Source organism: Bidens hawaiensis, unplaced genomic scaffold (genome assembly GCF_021521415.1).
Source record: "Bidens hawaiensis isolate Kalapana, Puna unplaced genomic scaffold, B.hawaiensis_p1.1 tig00052413_1, whole genome shotgun sequence".
Classification (NCBI taxonomy): Eukaryota; Viridiplantae; Streptophyta; class Magnoliopsida; order Asterales; family Asteraceae; genus Bidens; species Bidens hawaiensis.
Window position 1 is genome coordinate 10,892 of NW_027499424.1, and position 23,997 is coordinate 34,888.

A 23,997-nucleotide genomic window follows, 5' to 3' on the forward strand; every position below is an offset into this window, starting at 1 on the left:
AATCCGATTGGTGATGAGAATTTGAACGTTACTTGAATTTGTGATATTGAAAAAGAGTTGTACGTTTTGGAAGGTTTCTTTAGATGATGATAATTTTTTTAGTATGCAAGATTTAGGGTTTAAGGGGGGTATTTATACTCCCTTAAGCCCATGGACCTAAGGCTCATCTTTCCTTTTTAGTCCATGATTAATTCCACTTAATTTAGCCTATTTATCTTTCCCTTTTACAATTTTACTGTTTATTTATTAACTCAAGTAACCTTTCTGTCATAATGAGTCAATGTACGATACAGAAAAATATATTATACACACGTATAACGATAAATTTCCAACCCCCCTAAAAATAGTTATCGAGTCTGTCTTTGTATATATATACAATCGCATCGCCCTTATGTGTAGAAAGAAAACTATGAATGATTGAATTAGTCATGCGCAGAGAAAACCGCTAACAATGACTAATAGACAAAATAACTGAGACTAACGGAACTAACAGAAGTTGATACTTCACATAAGAAGACGCCTAGCATGTTGATTTTCTGAAGCAGAAGGCTAATATATGAAAAGAATGATGGCTCATCATAGTGTTCCAGTTGATAAAGATAAATAAATTATCACTAAGCCGCCATATCCACTAATTAATCTCTTTATCACATTATATATAATCCAGTTCTTGATTCTCCCAATCATGTTTTTTAAGATTTCGGAATCTTAAAAAGTGATCGGCAAGATATACTATACTATATAATCAAGAAGACCGCCTAGCCACTAATATTGATCAGGGAAATTTATATCCACTATATGATGTCCAAAGGCAACCGTTAGTAGTCAGGAGGGCATCAACACATTCGTATGTGGCAATTCGACATCAAAGATCTGTTGACTAATCATCAAAATATAAAATGAATAAATAGCATATGGCAAATGAATGTACAAATTTGTCTTATCCTTAGCCTTATTTGTCCTTTTCTTCTTCACTTTTGTTTTTCTTTTCTTTTTAGAACTTTCCACCGTTAATAGCACAAAACTACAAGACAAATAAAAATAAGAATGTTCAAATTTGTCTTGTCTTTAGCCTTAATTGTCCCTTTCTTCTTCACTTTTATTTTCCTTTTCTTTTTTGAACTTTCCACCGTAAATAACACAAAACTACAAGACTAATAAGACTAAGAGCATCCATAATATATGTTTTTTACGGTGTTTTCGAGAAGACGGAGGATGATGTGAAGGAGAGAGGTGGAATTAGTAATTAGTTCTTATACAAAAATATCCAAAAACAATTTTATAAATGTGACTAGGAGAGATGAAAGATACGTGAGACATGATGTTTTTAAGAGTTTGTGAGTTGGAAATGAGAAATAAAGGTTGTGATTGGTTTGACAAGTGTCAACTTAACACGCAAAAACTCCTTACAAAAATGATCTTATTGTGTATGCTTTCATATATAGTTTATAAGATACAACAATAACACTACGTGATACGACCAAAACTTACATTACAATTGCACTGGAGTTTTCATTATAATTTTGTGGTTTGAATATTACAGTCACAATGACACTTTAGGGTGGGCATGGCCGTGAAAGGCTTTTAGGTCAGATTTTGATATTTGTTGCCTTTGACTTATGTTGATTTGGGAGCTAGGCACGACCATACACGGTTGGCGCTGCTTAGTCTTGTCCAATTCTTCATACTTTTAAAATCTTTATCATTTGTGTATGTTTTTACTTCTTATTTCATTTTTGAGGGTCAAATAACTATATTTAACAAATAGAGACAATTTAGGTAGTATTTTCATACAGTAATGATCATAAAAAAGTGTAAAAACAGTAGCACATATGCATGTAAAACATGTATAATTGATGACATGCATATCTATTATCAACCCCTATTCCCATTTCAATGGCATCTCACATGTCATAGACGTTAAATATAGCACGAATCCGCATCACCTAAATCGTATATTTGACTTAAGTTAACATGAGACGGTAAGCACTTTCAGGTTAGAGCATTCCCAACCCAATCTCTAAAGTTGTCAAACCCATATAATTTAAGGTAAATTTTGAGAAAACCATCAAAATCATCTCTTCAATCCATTCTCTATAAGGTTGAGGGTAGTGGGGGGTGAGCGGGGGGCGCCGCCACCTACGTGGCTCGCGAACACCGCTACACCCCTCAGGTGGTTGGGGGCGCGGTGGTCAGCTGTGGCTGGGACCGCGGGAGAGATAGCCGTTGGAGACTCGTTGACTGGTCAACCTATCCGTTGGCCAATCAAATATATTTAAAAAAAAAATTGTCTATAAATACAAATCCACACTTTCTATAAAAACTCAAACCACACATTCTCTCTATCAAAACTTCTCTTTATCTCCATATTTATAAATGGCATCGTCGTCATCGTCTTCGTCGTCCTATTCTACCGAAGAATACGAACTCATTTGTCAAGCGGTTCAAACGACGGTAAGCTTTTTGAGAGATCAAAATCGCCCCCGAGCCCCATTGTTCCGGCAACCGCGTATTCGTGATCGAAAGACCGCTAACGTAACTTAGATACGTCACTATTTTAGTCCCAATCCCACATATGGTGAGGATAGTTTTAGAACCCGTTTTCGAATGACTAGACGATTATTCATGCGTCTAGCAAATGACTTGCCGGAGCACTTTGAGTATTAATGTAATGTTTTATATTATTATTAATGTAATGTTTTATATTATTATTTAATGTATTATTTAAAATAATTAAATAAATAAAAAACTTGATCAAGCCTCTGATCACCTGGACCACTACACACTCTGGGGCTTGGTTGAGTGGCTTGATCTTGTGCCACATCAACGCCTATGTGGCGCAAATATATTGGATCACTTGGGGCTCAACCAAGCCCCACTACCCTTAGCCTAACATGGATGAGTTATATGACAACTAAAGCAAAACCCTAAATATAGGGTCTCACTTTTGATCCATACCATATAATATATCAACTATTGCCCAATCACAATACACTATATAACAAGACAAAAGAGATAAAAATAATAAAAAAGAATTTATGGATATAAATAAGGAATAGAATGTGAAAGAATTTTAAAAAATGATAGAAGAATTTATAAAATGATGTTTTTTAGCTAAATTACACAACAAAATATATGAAACAGGCTATGAATGCTCTTACTAGTAGTACTGCCCATTGCGGGTTCAGATTTATGGGCTATACTCAAATCAGTCAATTGACAAAAAAAAAGTCAAACCCTAGTCAAGCTTAGCTCAATCTGCCCCCAAAAAAGGTCCAACCCTCCTTTTTTACCAAAGAAATACAACAACTTTGTCTTTTTTTCCTTTGAACTTCGAAACAACTCCAAACCAAATAGTTTATACCAAACCTATTTGGGTTTCTTAAATTCCGATTCAGCAGCAAAAGCAAAAAACAAACCTCTACGAAAACCCTTTTTCTTGAATTCCCTTTACTGAGGGTGTGAGAATGTGTGGATATTATGGAGAATGAAACCAACCAATCATGAGGAATTGTCATCTTATACTTAACCAAATCCATGAAGATTACAGAGATTTGGTATGGCATTTGGCACCTATGAAGATCATGGAGATTTTTTAACATGGAGATTATAGTGATTGGTACGATAACAGCCGGAGACAATGGAGATTCACAAAAAGATTTTGTTTCATCAAACCGATTTGGGATGAAGAATCTTCATTGAGGAGGGTTGTTCGCGGTGTTGCCACCAAATCGAGACACATTGATCCTCCATGGAGTAGGACACTCAAACCACACCAACCAAAAGATACAAACCTCAGTTGATTAAAATTCAAGTACCTCTTCTATTTTTATCCTTGTTAATCGCAAAACAGAGAACAAATAAACACGAACACCCTCATTCGCAAATTGGAAAGGATTTCGATCGCAAGTCTTCAATTGAGCGTTGATCATGACTTTGATCTAGACGTTTTGGAAAAAAATCACCAAAGATTAGTGGAAAGAGTTAATCGTTCTGATTCCAATTCAAGAATGAATTAATCAACGCAAAACGAAAAAACACACACGAAACAAATACCAAATAACTCTCAATATATTATACACAAAATATAACTAAAAACATATGTTTCACATAACTTTCGTTTTTTTTTATTTAACGCTAATCGGTATCATCTATTTGTAATATGAACTCAAGCTTAGCTAAAAACAAAACTAATAACACTAACTTGGTTATTAAGTAACTAATTAGTAACCCCCTTTTAATTCTTGGTCGATCACAGGTCAAACAACTAATTAAGCCTGTATTTAGGATTAAATGTGTGACAAATTTTGAATCATCTATGACCTATGTATAATTTCTAATATTTAACAATGAAAGGCAAATGCATGTTACTTAGTGACTGTTGCTTCTATTTCCAAATAGATTCTTTCTTCATATTTACAGCTTTTAGTTTTTTATAATTCTTTACATCAAAAGCTCTTTGTCTTTATGTCTTTCTCTCTCTCCTATATCCATAACACATGACAAGGATAACCAAACAACCTCGTTGTCAATGCACGTCTGTTTCTAATTTTCTATAGGAAAAAAGTGGGCATAATATCTGATATCTTTTAGTATTTTTTAGAGCTCCAAACAAGTATATAAACTCAAGATTTATAATGTGTTACCATACACCATAAGCTCGTATCTTCTTATCTTAATTACACCATATTCAAGCTCTTTGATATCATATTTAATCTAGCCTAAACATGACAAAATCAGCTTCCCTTCACTTATCAATATTAATTATTTTACTTATTTTTGCACATTTTAGCACACCAGAAGCAACAAGCTTCCGCAGTGTCAAGAGCTTAGACAGCAGACAGATTTTCAGTAAACTTGGATATGATTTATCTAAGTTCAAGCATGAGAGATCGCTAGCTGGGACCGACCAAATAGCACCAGGAGGTCCCGACCCACAACACCACAAGAAAAGTCCAAATATGGCCTGAACATATTATTTGGTACATACCAAATAACATGTTTCCGGTGTTTTCCTCCAAACTTACTATCTTAGTATCTGGATGTTATATCTTTAATAAGTGCATTTTAAATCTTTCTTGTTGTGTGCTTTTTTTTATTACCGCAGGAACTATAATTTCAGCCATAATTTTGATGAGTATGAAGACATGAACTCTTGTATGTTGGCACCATGCCAACATGCATTCTCATCTTATTTAGCTGAAAAAATATGTGACTGGTGATACAATTTCTCGTTGTATGTGTTTCTGATCGAGTCGGTGTAATTTGAGCCTGATAAGTAATATAAATGTCATTTTTCTCCTATATATATGTTACATACGCCACAAATTAATATCTTCACTCAAAAGAGTTGTTTTCCCCTAATCTAATATTCTAGTTACAACTACAAAACTAGCTATTTATGACCGAAATTACATTCATTGTAAAAATAGTGATTGCCGCCAATCTGAAAATGCGGTCTTAGATGCCCAGTTTTCTAGTAATGCGGACGCTAAACTTTTATCCTGCATGTGGTATGTATTTAAAGGTTGATGGCTCACTAAACCTACCACAAACATCTTCATCTATTAAGGAAACGTGAACTTACATTGCAATCATATAATTGTACTTTATTTAACCATACTTTATCATAGCAGAATATAGTACTTTGAAACCGGCCATACCCTGAAATTTAACTGAATGTTTTGAATGCAAGATTATACTGGATGAAACATTAAACATTATCACCTAAATACTAAAAGAACATGATCTACATTGCAACTTAAGAAAGCTATTTGATTTTGAAGTCATTGTATAAGAACAACAACTAATTTGTAAGACCATTCATCGGCGGAGCTACCCTTTAGGTTTCCCCGACACCAATCTTTTTCGTGTTTTGTGTAAAGCGAATAGCATATTTTCGAGCAAACTCAATCTTTTTGGCGATTGAACCCATTGGTATTAAACAATAATTTGAACCTATTGCCAATGTAAATTTTAGTAATTAAATAACATTTTTTATAAAATCTTTAATAAAATGTCTAAATAAAAAAATGGAAACCCAATGAGCAACTCAATTATAAAATCAAAGCTATTGTCTAACTAGTAATTAACAATTCAAACTCAACGAGCAAGTGTATAATACAAGTAATATATAACCCTATCTAATGAAATATCATGTTATCATGTTAATAAAACGGATTTCAGGGTTCTAATATAACAACTTTATTTTATTGCATAATACATTGTAATGGCATTTGGGAAATTAAAAATCAAATTGATATTTATCGCCTAAAATCATATCCTTCTTCTCTGACTTCCAACGAAGAACTCCGATGAACACGACAACATATTAAGTAGTAGATAAAGTTAAGGAGATTCAGAAAACAAAGTAACCAGTAGTAATAATCCAAGTGACCCTCGTTAATATCACTCGATAGCCAACTAATGTTACCTCCTCTAGCCGTGACTGCATCCACAACATTAATCAAAAGGCTTCCAACGAGCCCAGAAATCGCATTGCTCACCATAAACATGGCTGTGGCTATACTCGACATGCTTTTTGGGAGCTCAGAATAGTAAAACTCCATTTGCCCAATTGAATTTAACGCCTCGGCTAAACCTAGTAACGCATATTGTGGAACCAACCACATAGCCGACATGTCAGCTGTCGAATCCCTCCTTATAGTTTCCACAATCGCAGATACAACCATACCCAAGACTGAAAATAGTAACCCCAATCCCATTCGAGTTTTCGGATGGAACCCCCTTGATCGATGTGTATATTTTACTAGAAGTGGGACCAAGATACAATCATAAAATGTGATCCATATCATGATTGTCAAGACCTCGAATAAGCTGAATGATGCAGCCGGAATCTCGAATGATGGGGTGACATATCGGTTCATTATCTGCGCTTGGAGAGTTGGGAAACTCTGTGAAATGGTCGTGAATATTAAGATGCCCGTGGACCACAATGGTAATACCAAAATTACTGATTTGAGAGATTCCACCTTCTCAACTGTGGACACTCTCCATGGATCTAGTCCCAAAGAATCCTGGTTTAAATCTCTGACAACACACGCTTTGTTGAGAAACCTGAAAACCCAAAGGACACTAGTTATTAGATTAGATTCGGTCGAGTTCTTGTTACAAATTAAGCAACAAAACAAATTTTATTGTAAAAGTGCAGACATAGACATTGTGGTGGTGTTGTGTTAAGTAACATAATAGTTAAGTGCAAAATGCACCCATGTGGTCAACACCCTTTTGCGGCTTGAGCACCCGTGGACCCGTGGTGGATTCTTTGCGGCTTGGGCACCCTAGTCTGCATCTTTTTCGCAATGCGAACCCCGCTGTGAACTTTTGATAATTGTCATTGTATGTGGCAATCATGATATTCTTAAAAGAATGAGTTGATTTGGGTAAAATTATAGATAACGGACTAATTTCATACATAAATTAAGAAACGAGTCAAAATTGATAATTTCCAAATGGGTTATAGCATCACCCGTGACCGTTGCTAGCATCAGCACCGCAGCTACTCCACTGCACCGTAGTCATTGTCTCCGCTACCGCCTACAACTCGTCACCATCGCCACCACTCCACCATTGCCGCCGTTGGAGCCACCTATTTTGGTTACTCCTTTTTTTATTTTTTTTAAATTTAACTAGCTAGTTCCAACTCAATTTCATTTTGGACAAAACCCGTTTGACACTTATCAAATTAATATGTTTCTAAACCATATGTTTTGATCCGAAGTTAATAATATTCCTCAAAACCCGTATTGACCCATCACCCAACGTGTTCCACTCAACCAGTAAAGTTTGCTAACCATAGTAGTTGTTTAACTATGATTAAATAACGACATTATTTTCATAAGGGAGCTGTTATTCATACACTCCACTAGTTTTAGAGAGGGTCTATGTAAAAGACAAATTGTACATAAAAAGGGTGTACGAATAGTAATATGGGTGTATGAATAGACAATGCCTTTCATAATAGTAGAATACTAGAATGCATATTCTTCTTCCTATTGACTCTAAAACAAGTTTGTAGGGGAAAATTGAGTTTTTTCCCAAACTAGTGTTGGTGGAAATAATATTTACCAAAATGGTGTTAAATGAAAAGTATTTTCCAAACTAGTGTTTTAATCACATTAGTTTCTCTCTCCTAATGTTATTAGATAACTTCAACTAATTAATAACAACCATCTAGGCTAACTCAGATGGCCAGGGATATGAAAGAAGACCTGGAGATCCCAGGTTCGATTCTTGATCTCGACCGGTTTTACCACCTCTCCGCTGTGAGCGTGGGGGTCGGGTTTATCCGGTGAATTGGTGGTTAGGTCGTGCCCAAACATGAGCCCGGTTAAGACAACATAGTCTTGGCTCGAGTGGGATGGACTGTTACTGAAATTGGCCGTTCAAAAAAAAAACTAATTAATAACTATTGAGTTAATTAATTATAAAGTAATTAGATTAGTGTTTGTGTTATGGTGTCCTAATACTCAACTGTATCTGGAACAAAACAACACTATTATTATATACGTAAAAGTATGATTCTTTTCATTGGTTTCATAAATATTACTATTATTATATACGTAAAATAAAAGTGAATCGTTATAAACCTCTTAGTTTTAATATATGTATTTCTTTTATTATTTTTAATCTCTTAATCTGTAATTTTATGGCAGCTTATTAGAAAAATCTTTATAAATTTGCTGTGCACAACAAAAATTTAGATAAAAATTTGTTATATTTTAAACAATTTGTATGTTACAGTATCTCTTGATAAATATTCAACAACAAACCAAACTAGGAGCCCGTATTTCTAACTATGCAAACATCAAATTTGATAAACCTAATTGGGAGCGTATTTTCTTGAGATGATATAAAATTAAACCTGAAATGTACAAGTTTACTTTGATAAAAGTTTTAAAAAATATGTTTTTTTTGTCCTAGTTAAACCTACGGTACTAAAATATACCATAAAAGGGAAATTATAATCATGTTATACTACAAAAATAATCGTTTATACACATTCATATAAAATACTTGCTTAAATTAAAAATGTTATGCCCGAGCCGCCTATGGACTTAACTAATATTTTTAAATTATTTAGTAATTTATTGCACATTTAAGAATTTTAGTTATTTTGTATTACGTATGCATGAAAAGAACAAAGTGAAATAAAAAATATTGATTAAATAATTTATATTCTTTGATCCATGTAAAAACAAATATTAGTGTTAAGATATGATAAAAGTTGTGTAATAAATAATTATATTCGCTTTACCTTTTATTTAAATAAATAAAGTGGTTAGAAAATTATAAATATAGTATAGTTAATATAATAATTAAGTTAATAATTATTTAGTTAATGTAATCTAATAAAATTAGGAGAGAGAACTTAATAAATAACTAAAACAGTATTTTGGTAAATATGTTTAAACTAACATCATTATGATAAATATTTTTTCCACTAACACCATATTAGAAAAAAAAACTCGGGGAAAATTCACAAAATAGCTAATTTTGACCAACTTCTTCCAATAATAGCCAGAGACCAAAACAAATTCCCAGACTAGCCATATTTTCCAGTCAGATACGACCAAAGCACAAACTGATCCAATGGAATTTTTAACCAGTCACGACGCGCCACGTAGCCTAATGTTCGGTCGGATCCGACGCTTTAATCTTTCGGCCCACCGATTAACGTGAAGAACCGTCGGAGTATGTGACAATCGTCAATTTTAGGTTAACTCCGTTAACTCAACTCTGTCAATTCAAACTTAAATATCACTGAATCTATAACGCACACTTCATTACATTTAAACTAGGGTTTAAATGACGCTTAACACTTACTACATGTGTAGTCTTTCGGGAATTGCACCGAAACGCAAACGAGTTGACGCAAATGATTGGTGAATAAACGAAAAATGTCAAAACAATAATTATGTGATAATTATGTGTTAGGCTTATGTGTTATGTGATAACATCGTTATAAACGTTAACTCAATATACTAGAATTAGTTAATTAAACTAGAAAAATAACAATTGAAAGTTGAGGGACTTGAGTGTAACATCTTACTTTTATAAATAATACTAAACCTAAAACCCTAAATCACTTTTCTTTCTTTTTTCCCTACCCCGATCGCGACCGGCAGCCCCCCTCTCCCTCATCCTTGCGATCGGCAGCTCACACACACCCACATATCACCTCGTTTTGATATTGTTCGTCATAATCGGAGCATCCTACACTCGTTTCTAAGCACCCCTCACGTTTCCCTTGGTTTATTTCTGCGTTTTAAGGTATAAATATGAAACCCTAACTATTGAATATCATATTAAGTGTTCTTATGATTGATTATGTATTGGCTGTTGATATTGAGGATCATATGTGATTTTGAACGGTGAAAGATTGATGAATCGTTGATTGTTTGTAAACCCTAGAGGGTTGCTACTGATTTTATATGATTAATTATGTGTATTACATGTTTTGGGTTATGTCGTATGCTTAGGATGCATGTTAGATGATTGTTTAGGCTTGCTGAGTTTTTGACAGCAGTGATTGTTAAGATTGAATGATGTGTAACTTGTTGAATATAAAAGCAAACTGAGCAAATTATGAGTCTACAAGGTAGTACTCTGAGTCTAGTTTTCAGAAAGTCCAACCACGCCAAATTTGGAGGTGTTTTGGTTGGTCAAACGATTTAATTGTGATTAAAGGTCAAAACTGGTACTGGACAGATTGTAAGTTATGTTTAGACGACTGTAAAATAAATGTTAATGTGGAAATTGGTTGAGGTTGTTAACACTACAGGGTATTTTGTTGAGTTTAGTTTTAATAAAGTCCAAACTTGTAATTTTTGGACAAGTAAAGGTTAACTTTTATGATTTTACAAAAACGTTGTGCAAAGCTGAGTTGTTAGACCTGCTGTTAGGTTGTTTAGTAAATGTTATATCTCATGAACTACGAGACCAATTGGGTTGGTTCCACTTCTGGAAGTTGACTCATTGAGTTAGGAACCTAACCCAAGTGGTTTTGCATTTATTGGATTTTTCGTTTAACGGGAATTTCAAATAACATTCTGTTGCGCATGAATTTGACTGTTGTGAGTTTGCTGTAATGATTTGATGATTGTGAGAAAACTATGTGGAATAAAAATGTAATAAAATATGTTCTGGAAACCTAAGACATATGTGCTTCTGTGATGATTTTTGGTAAATTAATTGAGATGCTATGATCGGTGAAATAGTACAATCTTTCTAGTAGGATTTCTGTCTCGGTGAAACTAGCTGCTGAGTTGTGTAAAAATGCATGAAACATGATACTTGTTATATAATTGTTATGTTTTGACCAAAATACCCTTGCGGGGAATAACTGCTAATTGATTGCCATGATTTGACCAAATTGCCCTCATGGGGAATAATGGCTAGTTAATTGTTATTTGTTGACCAAAATGCCCTTACGGGGAATAATTGATAGTGATGTACTTTAGGAATACATGACACATATATGATTGCTTACACATGTAATGTGTCACAAAAACACTTGTTAAAGTCACACACGATTCACAAACGAAACACGAAACATGTTATGTGCATAGGTATTATGTGCCGGGTCTAGAGACTCGATAATATTCCGACACTTAGAAAAATCTCTTTGTTGTTTTAGAACGCTAGAGAGAGTTTTTCTGTGACGCGCATCTTGGTGATTTAATTTGGGAAATTCTTCGCAAACAGTGAGTTTCACTTTCCCCTCTTTAAACTGTTTTCAAACGCTTTTCACTTGGGGGAGATAACATACTCCACAACGCATTTAAGATTTTGTTATAAATTATATATCACTTGTAAAGGCTAAGTAGCAAACGAAACATTTGAAGTCCTACACATCGAACCGGTTAATATTTAAAATAGCGAGTCACTGTTGAGTAGTACTACTGGGTTTGAAAAACCCCACCCAACGCTGAACTCGACTGGAGGTCGAGCGGGTGTAATTTTGGTTAACACGTACCATGGTCTGGAGGACCTGGTGACAAGGCACTTAATAAACGAGTCAGCTTCGGTGTCGAACACTTAGTAATACTTGTTGTATAGACTAGCTACCTATCGATATATAATTTGACATAACACTATCTGTAACGCAAAACGCTGTAACGCAAAACGCTGTAACGCTGTAACGCAAAACGCTGAACGCAAACGCTGAACGATTTATTTTTATATAACTTGTGAACTCACCAACCTTGTGTTGACACTTTTAGTATGTTATTCTCAGGTAGCCGAGGCGGGCGCGCGGTTTAGGAACATGCATTGCTTGAAAAACTTTTAACTATGCAAACTTACTTCTAACTGTTATCATTGGTTTTAAATCGTCCTGCGTGACGTAACATTGTTTCTATGGTTTTACGCTTCCGCACTTATTTTCATTTAAACGTTTTTATGGTTTGATTATAACTGATGATTCCGATCCTGTTAGTTTACACCCTCTGACGGTAAAACTCCGTTTGTGGATTTTGAGGGTGTGACAGAGTAGAAGACAGTCGGTTTCGACGGAAACAAACTTTGAACAGTCGAATCCGACTGTTTAATTTGTCCGACGAATCCTAGATTTTTTTTCAATTCAGATGTTTTTGATTTTTTGTTCTAGAGTAAAATTTAACACATTGGGTGTGTTCTCCTCGAAAAACTAAGCGATTTGCACTATTTATCTGCTTGATTTTGTAAAGAAATAAGAAAGATGGAGGTTGGTTACGGAGGTTTAGGGTTTGAGAGGTAGAAGATGAAAAATTCAGTCGGATCCATTAAACGTTGACATGTGGTGCGGTTTTAAAGGTCCAAAATTTCAGTCGGATCCAAGGAAATTTTTTGGCTAGTTTGGGTATTTTGTTTGGTCTTGGGTTATTTGTAGAAAACCATGATAAAAAATGGTTATTTGGGCACGAGTTGAAATTTACTTTATGATCACGTGAAAGGAGAAATGTTTTATACACGTTCTTTAGCATAACTTTTTTTATGAATCTATATTTGTTTATTTACTAACATGAGTTCACAATTCATGTTGAATGGTAGTAATTCTCGAACCTTAAGTTGTCGGTTAGCTCAATCCGTTCCATTTCTTTACTATGATTGTAGCAGTCGTTGGAAAGAAGACGAATCCTACGATTCTTAAAGGCAATGACTAAAACTTGAATTAGCCCTGCAAACAGGCTCTCAGTGGCTTTCACTTTGACGTAAAGAGACGACCCGAGTAAGAAAATAAGGGTAGAACATAGCATAATCAACACAACAACGACAAATCCGACCAGCCAACCAAGTTGATCTTGAATGTAGACTATAACGGTTAAAGCAACGATTCCTGAAGTCACCATAGAAGCATAGTACCAGTTAAAATAGCTGTCAATGAGCCTCTGGTGGTTTAGGTTTGGATGGTGTTTGAGTTGGTCTGCTCCGAAGGCTATGGAACACGGTCTGATGCAGCCACAACCGACTGAGAGTAGAACGAAACATGAACAAAGGAAAGCTAGTTGGGTTGGTGTTGGTGGGTTGCAACTTGTGACGGGTTCACCGCAAAGAGAGGGTGTTAACTGCGGAACCACGGAAGTCAGCCAGAGGAATGTCATCCCCTGTTATACAACAAGCAATATTGTTGATCAAACTTTTCTAGAAATATCCCAATAACAATCAAAATTTCAAAACTAGTCTAAAAATTCCGTCGGATCTAACGGAATTTCAACACCGTCCGACGGATTATTTGGACCTTTAAAATTACATCACGTGCCAACGTACTAATAGATTCAACGGAATTTCTGAAAAAAAACATCGGATCCGACGGAATTTTAGTGAGTCCGACGAAATTCCTTCTACTTTTCAAACCCTAAAACTCCATAACCAACATCCATCTCCATCTTTCTTATTTCTCCACAAAATCAAGCAAATCAATAATGCAAATTGCTTAGTTTTTCGAGGAGAACACAACCATAGTGTTCAGTTTCACTCTAGAACTCAAAATTAAAAACCCCCGAATTAAATAATCTAAGCATGAACAGAACCGTCAGATCCGACTGTTTATTATTACGTCGGTTTGTTTAATTAATATGTCGAACAAAACCGTAAACCGTCGGATCCGACGAAATTGTATGCTTCGACGCGTCATGATAGGGTCATTAATATGTTGGATCAGGGACGGTTTCCGTCGGATACGTAGGAATTTTTAGACTAGTTTTGGATTCTGGTTGGTCTTGAAAAAAAGTTTGATAAAAATTGGACTACTTTCGAAAATTTCCATTGATGTTTTGTCATTATATTTACTTACTCAGCTTTATGAGTAACCTTTTCCATGTAGCTTTTTAATAGTATTCAAAATATTATTCATCTATTTATGAAATGATTATTGATCAATAACCTAAAATAAGTATCAAAGAACAACATTGGATGATTTGGGCTTACCAGAAGGGTAGAGAAAGACCCGATTGCAATGACACGAAATCGACCTAAGTATGAATCAGAAATGAAAGCTCCGAAAATGGAGAGACCATTGGAAAGTGCTGACCAGATCGAAAGTATGCTCGTCGCGGTGACGAGCTCCATGTGATAAACTTCCATGAGGTAGAATATCATGTTTGGCGTCAATCCATAACTTGCCACTTTCTCAAATGCCTCGTTCACTGCCTCCGAAACAAAATTAAAACCCGATGGTGAATCCATCCAAACCGGACCGTCTCACAGCAATTAAGTAATAAGGAAGGAAGAATTTGATGTACCTATGATGAAAGGCATGGTTATCATACCACCCTTATGATCATGATGATTGTGAACAAGTAATTCGCTTTGTAATTCTGTTTCAGTCATTGATTTTTCTTGATTTGAGACCCCTTCCATCGTCGCCTTGTCGGTGTATGTTTTCAGCTTTCTGATCGACTCAAATTAGTATGCTGGTTGATAAAGTATGAATGATAATAAAGTGAAGTATTTATGGTGACATCAATAGTACGACAAAATGTATCTCCATCGATTTCATGTAAACAACTTAATGATAGCAAAGTAGCAACTAGCACATATATATTCAACTGCTGATTATATCAAAGGTTATTTGTAACAGATGTGAAAAATTAAGGTAGAAAATAAAGCTTAATTTCAACTCAGATAATTTTAGGTAAACCTGTTGAATTATCATGCAATTTGGCCGGCAGAGATAAACTCATAAAAGCAAGGTTGACGAGTTATGTCACTATGTTTTTTTTAAGTACTGAGTATGTTTGATTGAAGGAAATGAAATGAATGAATAATAAAATGGAAGAAAGAATGTAACGAGTAAGGGAATAAAATGGATCATTACCATTCATTTGTCTTTTTTGATTATTCTATGAGAATAAAATGAAATATTAATTAATGTTGTTTGGTATCCAAACAAAATTGTAGGAATGAAATAGAAATAAGAAAAACACTCTTATCTCAAACTAAATATTTTTACCCAAAAAAACAACTGTAATGGCGGCGGCGGTGGTGGTAGCTCTGACGACGAAAATGGTGGTGGCAACGGTGGTGGTAGTAGCGGTCAGGCGACTAGGGCAGTGGTTGCGATTGCGGTGGTGGGAGTGGTAGCGGTGGTCAAGTGATGGTAGCATTGGTAGTGATGGTGATGGTAGGGTGGCGGGGATGGTGGTGTAGGTCAGGTGGTGGTGGTCAGGCAACGACAGTGGTAACGGCAGTGACGGTCAAGCGGCGACAGTGACAATGGTTGTGGTGGTTACGGTGACAATGGTGATGGTGGCGGCGGCGGTGGCGGTGGTTGCGATGGTGGTAAGGTGGCGGCAACGGTAGCAGAGGTGGTGGAGACGACGGCAGTGGCGGTCAGGTGGTGGTGGTGGCTACGGTAGTGGTGGTGGTTGTTGTTAGGTGGTGGTGGTGTGTTGAGAAATTAGGATGAATGAGGAATGAAATAAAAAAAATTGGTGAGAACGAATAGTTTTGATGAAATGAGATTTCATGTGTAATGAATGATTGCATTCTATTAAGCAACCAAACACCATTTTTTTAGTTCTCAAACAATGAATCATTTTATTCCCCTTATAAGTACTGCATACCAAATGCTACCTTGATTTTTATTTATCTTTAGATAACGAATAACTTTTATCTCGTGCTTCATTATAACAATTAATAAGACGTGTTTGGACTTTTTCTATTAGCTAGTTAATTAAAGTAGTTAAATTATATATTATTAAGTGAAAATTACATAAATAGTACTTATTAATATAATTTGGTCTATTCATACATTTAAAAGTAAGTTTAAAAACTTCATGTTTAAATTCATAGCTATAAAGTCATATGAGGACGGAGGACCTCAGTGTCTTAACTATGATACTACAATGTACATTGTTACTTGGAACGATGGGAAACAATATCAAGTTGCTGGTCCATTTGATGTTTAATAGCATGTTGGGTGAAATTAAGTCGCTTGGGTTTTTACAAGAATCGGTCTAAATGGAGAAGTTTGATTTGGGATGAGTGGAGAGGTTTTATGATGTAGTTTTGTGTTTCTTGTAGTCATGTTCTTTTCGTGTTATGATGATTGTCTTGTGTGCAGGCTTTGCTATGTTGCTGATCAAACATACACATACACACGACACACACATACAAAAGCTTAAGCCCTGTGTATTACACGGGTAATTTAAAGACTCGTGTAAATTTAAAATAATATATTTAATAAATAGTTAAAATACAAGTTTAACAAATACTAATCATACATTGTTAGTACAAATCCATCATATAGTACAATTTACAAGAATTTAAATATAAACTATTAGTTGGTTAATTGATATTAGTTTTTGTTGTATTCCTTTCAAACTACAACGGTTTTAAAGAAAAACAAAACACAAACAAAAAATAATATAACATATAAATAATTATTATTATCTAAAATTTATAAACATATATTTATAACACACTTGGAGATAATATGTTAAATAATTTTTTTTTTTTTTTTTTTTTTTGCATATGATACACTTGTTATCTATATGTAGTTTGAGGAATTTTCTGTAAGTAATTAGTTGACGAACGACAAATAATAGAGTTGGTTATAGTAACAAAACGTTCCAATCAAAGATTTTTTTTTTAAGTTAATAGAATGAAAAATAGTGGGCTCATACGATTAGGGATGACAATGGATCGGGTTTAGGTAAAATCCCAAATCCATACCTGATTATATATTTTTGTCTAAAACTCATCAGATTTATATTGGGTAATTAACTATCAGGTCTCTATCAAGTTTTGATAGAATGTAACTACAAATAAATTACACGAAAAAACGACCTTGTCATATAAATATAATAAAAATGAAAAACTAATAAAAACAAGCAAAACATTTAAATTTTAAATAGTAATTGGAACTAACAAATGTTCAAATAGTCAATACTCAATTTACTACATTTTAGTGCAACGCAATGACTTATTTTCAAATAGTCAATACTCAATTTACTACATTTTAATGCAACGACTTATTTGAATGCTTTATTGCAACGCAGTGACTTAATGTATATTTTAATGCATAGGAAGCCTGTTTATAACCAAAGCTCAATTGTAGATATTTTAAGCAAGGCGATGTGGGACAATTCAAAAACAAGGTTTTTAAGAAAATTAACCCTATGTATTTTGTGAACACACTTATAAATTCTTATAATACTATCTCAACTAGGTATATATGTATGTATAATATATATACATATATGTACATTTACATATTTTTTATACAAATATGTATAATTTAAGATAAATGATATTGTACATATGTGTATATTACGTAACTAAAGATTAAATAAAATTATATATATGTGTATAATACGACGTTTTTTTATGAAACCGGAATGAAATATAAGAATTTTGGTTTTTTAACTTTTTTAAATTTTTTGTTTTATGATTTTTTTAAATATTTTTTAAAGGTGTTTTTAGTGGTCCAAAATGGTTCTCAAAGTTCTCAATTTGCAAAGGGTTCTCTTAGGATCCTTACCCTATATATATATATTAGTTATTATGAGTCGGGTTAGTGTTGGGTTAAATGGATATGGAATTATGGACTTGGGTTATGTAGAAAAGAAGAAAAAGACCATGGGCTTAAGCCCATGATCCATAATTATATAAGCCTTAATTACCAAATAATCCACTCATTTACACATATTTCATACACCACCCAAAACACACACTTAAGCTCTCTCTCTAGTTTCTCTCTTTTCTCTAGCCGAACCAAGAAGGAAAACCAATCCTGATCCGGTAATGGTAGTATGATATTGTATGAACTTAAACCTGTTATATTTAGTCACAAAACGACGAGCTGACACCTTTAAACCGTTAATGTCACGAGATCTGGGTGGAATCAGGTATAAACCGAACCTAAGATGAGCTTAGGGGTCACCCTAGCTCAGACCTGGATCGAACGGGACGAAAAATGGTGAAAAATGTGGTGAAATAAGCGAGATCTCGCTTTTCCGGTGAGAATCCGGTTTTCCGGCAATGGCGGCGCCGGAAAAGGCAGGTACGAGGTTAATGCGTCAGAGAATGTTTCTGACATTCTCTGACCTAACCCTAATTCGTTAACGGATAGTTAACGAACTAGAGGCAATTTGTCAGATGATTCGTTAAAGGAAGCTTAATGAACTAGCCTTAGTTCGTATCCAAATTCGTTAAGGAAAAAGATAACGAATTAACCCCAATTCGTTATAGTCATTCGTTAAAAGGAGATAACGAATTAGAAGGTTCAATTTGTTACAGACGGGTCATTCGTTATGAAGTTCAATTCGTCAAATGGCCAGTTCGTTATAACGTCCAATTCGTTACAAGGACCAGTTCGTTATAACAGTCATTTCGTTATAAAGTAACGAATGGGTCATTCGTTATGAACCCAATTCGTTAAAAACTGATTAACGAACTAGAAGCTTAATAAAATGACAGAACAGTCCTTGGACTTAGAAAAGAATGATTTAATTACAAAATAGCCCTTGAACTTTGATAATTTATAGAAGATACCTTAAAGGATTGAGAGATTAACAATAAAATATTATCATGAAATCCTAATGGAAAACGTGTTAAGACAGTTAATGAAAATAAAAATTTTCCAAGCTGACCTGGCAGCTTAACCCCAGCCAGGGCTCTGCCCCTTGGACCCCGCTAGGGGTTGCCGCCCCTAGAACCCCGCTACCAGGGGCGCTGCCCCCGGACTCCAGTTTGTTGAGGGTTATAATTAGACTAAAAACGTGATATGGGCAGTGATAGTTAAATTGATACATGTAATTGTTATACAGTTAGTCATGCACAGCTCAAGAAAGGAATAACCATAAACGGTGAACATAACCGAATTCAGGTGAGTTTCTAGCCCCACTTTCTTGTTATGTTTTTGGGGCTGTGTGCATACTCGATGTGATAGTTAATACACTTACCCTAAGTGGTAAGTGTATGCTTGGTATGATTTATGTAAGATGATTGCTTGACAGTGCGTGAACGATCTTCGGATATTGCATGTACCGTCAGGTGGTAGATATATATATATATGTGTGTGTGTGTGTGTGTGTGTGTGTGATGTATGAATGATGTATGTATGTTATGTTGATAGTACGTGAACGATCTTCGGATATTGCACGTATTATTAAGGAAGGTATTTAAAGACAGGTATGTTACAGTTGCACGAAACAAAAGGAACAGACCCTAATAATATTTGTGAGAATAAGGACCAGACCCTAATAATATATGTGAGAATAGGGACCAGACCCTAATAATATCTGTGAGAATAGGGACCAGACCCAAATAATATCTGTGATGTTGGTGACCAGACCCTTATAATATATGTGAGGTTATATGGCGGAAGGCTCTTTAGGTAGTATGGACAGTTATGCATGAGAAGTAAAGTATGAACGATGTACACACCTTCGGGCATGTGTGCAAGTATGTGAACAGATTGTATGTTGTATGATTAACTAGAACTCACTCAGCGTAGCTGACTTTTAGTATGCACGCAGGTGAGTAGAATGAGGCAGCTCGCTTGAGGGGAAACACATGGCATGGAATTGAAAACACCGGCATCTCAAGGAAATGTTATGTTATTTAAAAGACAATGTTTTATGTTTAAATGATTTGAATGCTCGTTAAGACAAGAATTGATGGTTATGTAATATATTGGTTTAAAGTTTTTACATTCCGCGTAAAATTTTAATTAACTATGATATTTAGAACTATGTTAATGAATAAATCCAACGTCCAAAGTAGGGTCCCGGTAACGGGGCCTTGCATGTACGCTGATGCCTTAACGTACGAAAGGTACGCGAGACGCTTAAAGGCAAAAAAACAAAGGCATCAGCGTACAAAAACTTAAACACTCAACTAAAAACCTAAAACGCTTAGAAAACGCTCAAAAACGGTCTTCGTGAAAAAAGTAAATAATTGATCGATTAACGATCCAAAACTGTTTTTTTTTCGGTTAACCAATGATTAATTGGATATGTATTGACGATTCCGAGATCTTGGGATGTGATTTCATGGATCGATTCGTGAAAAACGGGATTTGCGTACATTAATGTACATTAAGGATTAATGTATTGGATCTTTTCACTATATATATATCACACACAAACAATTATAATACTAATAAAAACAAAAGAAAGATGGGCAAGAAGAATACGTTGCCCCCACATTTCACCCCTTTTATCGTTTGGGGGGGGGGGGCGTGTTTAAAAAAAATCTCCTCATATTAGGCTGTTTTCTCGCCCTCTACGGCACCCTAAAAAGTTCACAAGTTTAAGGAATGTGAGTGGGTCTAAAGGTTATCGATAATTTTATATAAATTAAGTACAGAAAAATTCAACACCTTTGGGCCACCTTTGGAATGAACACTATGCGGTCCCATCTCCCACTTGGGCCGGGCCAGCGGGATCCAGGTGTAAAGCAAACTGAGAAAATGCACTGGCAGTCTGGCATCATGTGGTTTGGTAGTCCTTTTACATATGATTAATTATTTAACATAAAAAATAGAATGGACCATTTTAATAATTGATTAATGTCATAGAACCCGGAATTTTTTGGGGTTAAGAATCCCCTTTGACGTCTCTTAGTCTGCAAATAATTCTAAGAAATTGAAAGTATATCACACCTAGGGATGAGATACCGAAAAGTATCAAAACAGAAACAAGCTAGTGAAAGTGTAATCGGTACCATTGAAAGTACAAAAAATATGTTGAAACCAAATGGTACAAATGTTGAACATAAAAAAAATGTACCAATGCCCGTTCGGTACGAATTCGAGAGAGTACCGGTACTTGGTACAATTAGTTTGCTCATTCTTAATTACACCTTTTAGATTCTTGAATATTTTTTTTTAGAACATAAAAAAATAATCGGTTATTTAGGTTAACCAATTCGGTTAAATAACCTATTCATTCATATAGGATTCATACCCAAACTAGTTATTAACCGGTTTTAACCTCTTTAACCATTGACTGGCAACTCAAAAAACAAACCGGTATATGCTGAGTAACTAGTAGTCTAGTACTAGACAAGTTTAAAGAGTCTCAATTTTAGGAATTTGGAATTTAGAATTTAGATTATAGTTCAAGGCCCAGTAACGATACATTATATAAGGTTTGATACAAGTATAAACAATTTAGATTTCATGGTTTAGGGTTTAACCACTCGTTTATTAAAACGAAAATTAACATATCTTTTTTTGATACATCAAGAAAAGATCTAAGCAAAAACTTCCATGAGAGACCTCAACCCGAAGTTGGGAGTTATTTTATATCGACTAAATCCAGCTTCTAAGAACAGTCTCTCCCACTCAACTTCGGTCCTTTCTCTTCCAGTTACTAGAACCATCATCAAGACGTCGAAAACCATCTTGGTTTCTGTTATTTCGTGTCGGTTATGTTTTTCGTCCACTACCATATCTATGATGACCACTTTTCCTTTGTCACCTTCAAGTCGAATAGCCTCCCGACATTGTTTCAGTATCTTCAACACGCTATCATCACTCCAATTATGCAGAACATTCTACATAATATATCAAGCATTAGCAACAAAGCTAGTTATTCCCTTTAACACGGTCTAAAACAAACAAACGTAACCAGTTTTAAGCTCGTAGAGTAACATTTAACGGATTACCTTAAAAAAGATGGCATCAGCAGATGGGATGGAGTTAAACATATCACCTCCAACATATTTGAGATTCCTAGTATCAATCTTGTCAGCAACAACGTGCGGGAGGTCGAAAACAGTGCAAGTCATATTCGGAAAAGCTTCAAGGAGAATCTTAGCATTGAGTCCAGTTCCACCTCCAACATCAACTAATGACTCCACACCTTCAAAGATCTCTTGACAATCTTTGACCACCAAACTCATCATCTTGGAATCACTTGCCATCGCGTCATTAAACAACCCATTGAATCCAGGATTCTTGTTAGCATATTCCCATAGACGGATCCCATGAGCAGTCTCGAAAGCCGTGGATTCGTTTTCATGAAACCACTTCCCCAAGAACTGCCAAGGAGTTATAAAAACAGGATCTAGGATCAAATTAGCGAATGGTAATAAGTTCGGTAGGTTTTGCGAGTTTTCACTAGTGTTCTTGACTAATAACTTTGATGCGGTTGTGAGAACATATCCTTCGTCTTCTTGATCATGAATCTTGGTGAGGGAGAAGAAGTTGGAGTGAATCAGCAACCGCATCAGGCGCTGCAAATTAAGGGTTTTCTCAATGGGGAGATTGAGCTTTGAAACGAGTTCTTGAATAGTGATCGGTTTTCCATGATTATGAATGATGTCGGGTATCTCAAGTTCAAGTGCGCAACCAAGCGACATGGAGGTTGCATAGTTGAAGACATGTCTGTATATATGAGCCTGAGCTTCAAAGAGTTCATTTGCTTCTACTTGACTTTGGTTGATGTCCATTTAGGTTTAGAGTTTAGACCCAACTTGCTTATAAGTATAAATATAAAAGGTTAAAAAAGTTATTCCAAATCAAAACTAAGATTCACAGTAGAAAACTAAATTACTACAAAAATATTTGAATTCTTTTTATCAGTGTACGTATATATTGTTGGGTAAACTATAGTTTTACAAAAAGAAAAACTCTCTAAAGTTCATGTTTTTTTTCCCACTAATGATGTTAACTTTTCTGGATTAAGTGACTAACTTAGCTTTACAACTAGCAGAAGAAAATTAAAAATAAAAATTGATGGTACCCCGTACCCATTTAGAAATAAAAACGTACTTTAAAGTCTTTAAAGTCTTGCATGAGAAAATATGCTCTGCTAATTACAATGTAGTTTAAAGAAGGTGATACGATTCTATTAAATTAATATATTTATTATTATTATTATTATTATTATTAAAGATTATGTTTTATTTAGTTTCTTTGTTATAGTCATATTATGTTTCCTTATTGTTTATCTTTTTCTATTTTTATGTTTTTGTTTTCCTATAAATTATAATCTCGTTTAAGAAATATATTATTTTTGAATCTATTTTTTTTCCTTCTCTTGTGTCCCTGGGAGGTTAATCGAATAAACCGTAACAGGCTTATACCAATAACAAGATCATTTAACTCTTACTATGGAGTCATGCACACAAACACAAAATGATTCTCCTCCAACATGAGAGATCTAAAGATCATTAACGAGACTTAAACAGAACATCAATCATCATGAAGCACATCAATCACGTCTATAAATACAAAATCCTAAATAATAAGCAGCCAAAACGCCCAAGACTTAGAACATGCCACTTTAAAACCATAAAAACCCGATATTTTTACCGTCATACCAACGTTATCGATCAATTCGCTACAGCCCGACAGATTAACATTGATCTGTGAATATTAAACTAAGAGTATCAAGTTAAAAGGAGGAAGAACTTACATATTTTAAATAGGCCTTTATTTTGTTTCTTGATGTTTCTAATGATGATAGCGATGGTGAACTGAATACAAGAAGTACGAACGTAAGATCGGAATGAGTGGATGAGGGTTGAGATATATGAAGA

At 34.8% G+C, this 23,997-nt stretch overlaps 2 protein-coding genes across 3 annotated transcripts; both read right to left on the minus strand.

The window, feature by feature from the left end:
- Positions 1–6,215: 6,215 nt before the first annotated feature.
- On the minus strand, positions 6,216–14,985 carry LOC143599602 (protein NRT1/ PTR FAMILY 1.2-like). The gene is made up of 4 exons (XM_077077514.1): positions 14,745–14,985; positions 14,431–14,648; positions 13,066–13,607; positions 6,216–7,077 (listed from the first exon to the last, which is right to left on the minus strand). The coding sequence occupies exons 1-4, from the start codon at positions 14,860–14,862 to the stop codon at positions 6,264–6,266; spliced, it is 1,692 nt and encodes a 563-aa protein (XP_076933629.1). The 5' UTR covers positions 14,863–14,985; the 3' UTR covers positions 6,216–6,263.
- Positions 14,986–21,560: 6,575 nt separating this feature from the next.
- Positions 21,561–23,997, minus strand: LOC143599603 (putative O-methyltransferase 3). Of its 2 annotated transcripts, XM_077077515.1 has the most exons (3): positions 23,874–23,997; positions 22,120–22,932; positions 21,561–22,008 (listed from the first exon to the last, which is right to left on the minus strand). In XM_077077515.1, exons 2-3 carry the CDS (start codon positions 22,903–22,905, stop codon positions 21,706–21,708), a joined length of 1,089 nt encoding a protein of 362 aa, XP_076933630.1. In that variant the 5' UTR covers positions 22,906–22,932; positions 23,874–23,997; the 3' UTR covers positions 21,561–21,705. The 2 variants fall into 2 exon arrangements, with proteins under 2 accessions (XP_076933630.1, XP_076933631.1); XM_077077516.1 differs by lacking the exon at positions 23,874–23,997 and having other exon boundaries at positions 22,120–23,065.